The sequence below is a fragment of the Puntigrus tetrazona genome, chromosome 1, assembly GCF_018831695.1.
Source record: "Puntigrus tetrazona isolate hp1 chromosome 1, ASM1883169v1, whole genome shotgun sequence".
Classification (NCBI taxonomy): domain Eukaryota; kingdom Metazoa; phylum Chordata; class Actinopteri; order Cypriniformes; family Cyprinidae; genus Puntigrus; species Puntigrus tetrazona.
This window is the reverse complement of record NC_056699.1, coordinates 12,327,814-12,332,120: the sequence shown is the minus strand read 5'-3', so window position 1 is coordinate 12,332,120 and position 4,307 is coordinate 12,327,814. Positions and strand designations below refer to the sequence as shown.

The 4,307-nt window shown below is 31.9% G+C and overlaps 1 protein-coding gene across 1 annotated transcript; it reads right to left on the bottom strand.

The window, feature by feature from the left end:
- Positions 1-218: 218 nt before the first annotated feature.
- On the bottom strand, positions 219-3,985 carry LOC122342830 (membrane-spanning 4-domains subfamily A member 4A-like). Its single transcript, XM_043236969.1, has 6 exons — positions 3,818-3,985; positions 3,485-3,604; positions 3,337-3,393; positions 2,080-2,196; positions 396-533; positions 219-227 (listed from the first exon to the last, which is right to left on the bottom strand). The coding sequence occupies exons 1-6, from the start codon at positions 3,983-3,985 to the stop codon at positions 219-221; spliced, it is 609 nt and encodes a 202-aa protein (XP_043092904.1).
- Between the last annotated feature and the right edge of the window lie 322 nt (positions 3,986-4,307).

Below are 4,307 nucleotides of genomic sequence, written 5' to 3'. Positions count from 1 at the left end.
TAAAACAGATAATTCCAGAAAAATTATCCCTCAAATCCGATTGGTTGATTAAAATGTTGCTTCAGGATCAATAAGATCCCAGAACATCTTGCTGAAGATACGCTCACCACCAAGCTTGCAAGAGCCAGGAGGTCAATTTTTTTATAATAATCAAAAACTTGCTTGAATCATCAGGAGCACTATGACATTTTAATTCCTTGCAGTTTCCTCAGTGTGACTCAGTATCCCTGGGAAGTACAAGACAATATATTGGTACACAAGACTAAAATGATTAATAGCCTACACAAAAGTGAAAACCGGCAGAAATGTCATATTGAGATTCAAGTAATTGGTTTTGGGGATAGAAGTGTCTGACAGTCAGGTTTCAGAAATGACATAGTTACTAAGTCATTTACCTGGTTTAGTGACACGTTGACCACTGTAGACTCAGGTTTGCAGGCGACTTTGCAGGCAAATACTAAGATAGCGATGGAGATGATCAACTGAAGGATGGATAACACCAGCAATATTCCAGTGATCCCCAAACAGGATCTCTAAATAAGCACATATGAAAGCAGTTCCACAAAATATTATATTATATTGAGTTAATCAACAAAAAAAAAAATTAAACAGCAAACAGATATTCTGATGGACATAATCCTATTGGGAAATCTCAAAAATAAGGATATGAAGTTCACAACCTAAAATCATTTTGTAATATACTCTCCTTCTTGTCATTCTATCATTTATTTTTTATTGAAAAGCAAAATAAGTTATTTTGAAGATGGCTTTAATGCAGTTGATTGAATAGCTAAAGCATGAGCTCGCACACGAAACAAAGTAATAAAATAACAAAACATAAAGCTTTATCAAACTGATTCAGCAGAAATGTGCTTAATGCTTTTCATTTACGTTTAGATTTATACTTGTATTGTAGATTTTTCATTTGTAATTAGTTTTCACTTGTTATTCCAATAATAACCATTTGCTAAAAATACTTGTTTGTTTACACTTAAGTATATTGTCAAAAAGCCATGCAGAGCTGTTTTAACTAGAGTCGACTGACTGTGTAATTGTTATCTGTGAGCAAAATTAGAAGCAGAGGCAATCAACCTTCATGTCTAGTGTTTTTGTGTATAGACCTACAAGTAAAAAAGACTTTGCTGGTCATAGCTAACAGCTAATAGCATGTTGCACACTTGTAGGATTTCACTCGTAGATATTGATTACATTAAATTTAATAATTTTTTAAATTTAACATTTTAAAAAGGGTAAAAAAACTGCATGATGGCACACAAAAAAAAAACTTGCAGGTGAATGAATAGGGTAAAAAAATTGTTATCACCTAGTTGATTGATTACATTTTAATTGCAAATATTTTTTTTAGTTTTACAAGTTTTCTAAAATATTATATTAAATAAGAAAATTAGAATTAAAATATTATTTAAATATGCACACATTTGCATTTATTTCCAGAAAAAAAATGTAAACACTGGATGAAGTCAGTTTCCAAATTCTTATTTAATTTTCTTGACAATTTAGCGTCAACAGTTTGAAAATTCATCATTTGGTCACCCTCAAGTAGTTCAAAACCTGTATGAATTTCTTTGTTCTGCCGAGCAGCCGGCTGTTTTGGGTCACCACTGACCTATAGTATTATTTTTTTTCCTACTTTGGAAGTGGTTACATACTTTTTTTGTGTTTGGCAGGACAAAGAAATTCATACAGGTTTGGAACTACCTGAATGACCTTCTTGAACTACTTAAATGAATTTTTGGGTGAAGTATTCCTATAATGCCTGGCTTGTACTATTCTGAACAGTTGTTTGTTGAAATCCTTAATTCTAAGTTGCTTTGGATAAAAGTCTCTGCTAAATGAATACATGTAAATGTTTAACTTAGGCAGTGTTTTTCTATTTATTTATTTATTTTCCAGATAATCTAACAGCTTTATGTGAGAAACAAATCGAGGATTATGTCAAGATTTTCAGTGATTAACAACTTCGAGGTATATATTGTCAATCTTAATTATTGGGTAAAGTTTTCAATAAAGAAAACAGCTTAAAATACACATTAAAACAAAATATCGCACATTTAGTACCTTGTCATCATAGCAGCAATTGTATAAAGAAACCCGTGATAAGTCCATACTCGCCAGAATGATGGCTGTTTCTGCAGTTATGATGCTGAACAAATTCATTCCAAGAGAGGCTTTCAGCTATAAGAAGAACAGATTTAAAGTGACATAACATGTAGTGACTAGAAACACCGGCGGCCCCTGTACACCTAAAAACGCCAGCAGGTAAATCTCAACTGTTTTTATATGGCTAAAGAACATTTTTACGCCACTGGCTTCACAAAGAAGTGTCACAAAATGTTTATGTCCAGTCATCAACTATATTTTTGTCCTGTTGTTTTATGTTCAATGCTTTATTTTATGCAGGCTATTCTAATCGCTTTTCATAACGGTAAACATAAGCTAAAATATAAATGATACAATTCTTCATTCACACAAGAATTCGAAAGAAGGAAATACACATATGTGTGGTGTAATACAATGCCATTAATCAATATAGGCTTTTTAATGTAATCTATATTATTTAAATTACTAAAATAGCAATAGCCTAAGGAGCACTAATAATTCAGCACAATGCATGATGCAAATCCAAGTACACAGCTTTACCCATGGATTAATCATTTGTTTTGTTATATAATAAGTTGAATAAGAAAACAACAACAATAAACTTCAAAAATAAATGAATTACTTATCTCCTTACCATCAGACCCTCCATAGTTGTTGGCATTCAGTGCTGCTTATACCTCTTCAGAAATCATAAATTGCCTTGACTTACTTATTTTGTCTGTATAATAACTGCTTTCAGTGTGTGAAAGGCATTGTCTGATAATAAACATAATAATCGCCCAATAATAAGGGGGGATAATAATAATAATTTTATGTGATTTCAAGTTTTCCTTTCTCTTTGAGGTTTCACAAGCGGTTAGTGCATAGATAAGATTAAAGTGTCAAACTCAAAGAGATATTCTTTATAAAAGTTCAGACTCTTCCCCCTCTTGTTTTATTCTACATATATGACCAGTAGGACTTTCACCAGTAATCTTTTTCTCTATAGAATCTATGTACTCTCAATTTCAAAGAACAGATCGCTGAAAGATTGCAGAAAATGTCAATAAATATCAAATGAGTTTGGCAAGGTCAGTTGCGCAACTGATGCAAATCTAAAGCTACAGTGTGTGAACATTTAAATTGATCAACCATTTTTGAATAATGTAAACTATAATGACGTACTAAGAAGCAAAAAGTGACAGCAACAAATTTCAGCACATTATGTAGACATACCACACATAGATGAAACTGATTCTGTGCTGCAACAGACAGAGATCCAGTACTGATGTACTGAGAAATGAACATAACACATGTTAAAATGTGTATTGGAAATTAAAACGAAAAGGTAAATAAATAAATAATAATATTAAATAAAGCTTACAATTGCAGATCCCCAGTAAGTGATGAAACCGTATACAGACATCATATGAAAACTGTAGCTCAGATTTGTGAGTACAATACCAAGTAAGAAAACCATCACTCCAGTCATTATCTGCACAGTCTAGAGAGCAGCTACGGGTCAGGTGTTTTATTCATGATTCATGTTTATTCATGAGACAAAAGTAGTAATTGCGTTAAAGGGAATCAGACCAACACAAATCTTTGAACTTTGCACTTATGACAAGAGACCTCTGTCAATTTAAATGATCTAGAAGAAATTAAATCCTAAGAACGTTCCCAAAACATTATTGTAATTAATCTTTAAATGCATTACCCCAAGTGCCTTTGGCTCTGCTTTGAAAAATCCTTTAAGAGCTGCATTGTGATTTAATTCTCCATCCTCCAGTCCATCAACATAAATGGCGCTGTCTTTTGCCTCTTGTGGATTTATTTGGATGATAACTGTAGTTTTGTCTGCTGAGGTAAACTCCATCATTTCCATTCTAATTAGATTTTTGGATTTCCCTTTAATTCAGCATTACATTTCATTTAATATTAACAATTTATAATATTATGTATATTAAAACAGATGTTTTACATGGAATTTTATGTACCAGAGTATTGCAAAAAAAAGCAACAATTTTGCTAAAACAATCACTGGTGTGACAGAACACAAAAGTCAAGATATTTATTTTTAATTGATGTATCAAAGTGTATAAATGTAGGCACTGTAATAATAATACAAAAGAAAACTTGTTAATGTCATATGATGCATTAAAGATTTTACCTGAGTTGTGTTGATATGGATGTCTGATCACTCTGTA

Coding starts and splice junctions, on each gene's coding strand:
- LOC122342830 (XM_043236969.1), bottom strand. CDS start 3,985: ATGGAAATGATGGAGTTTACCTCAGCAGACAAAACTACAGTTATCATC. Junction 3,394..3,484: donor CTTACTGGGGATCTGCAATT/GTAAGCTTTATT, acceptor TTCATTTCTCAG/TACATCAGTACTGGATCTCT. Junction 2,197..3,336: donor ATCAGTTTCATCTATGTGTG/GTATGTCTACAT, acceptor TTCTTCTTATAG/CTGAAAGCCTCTCTTGGAAT.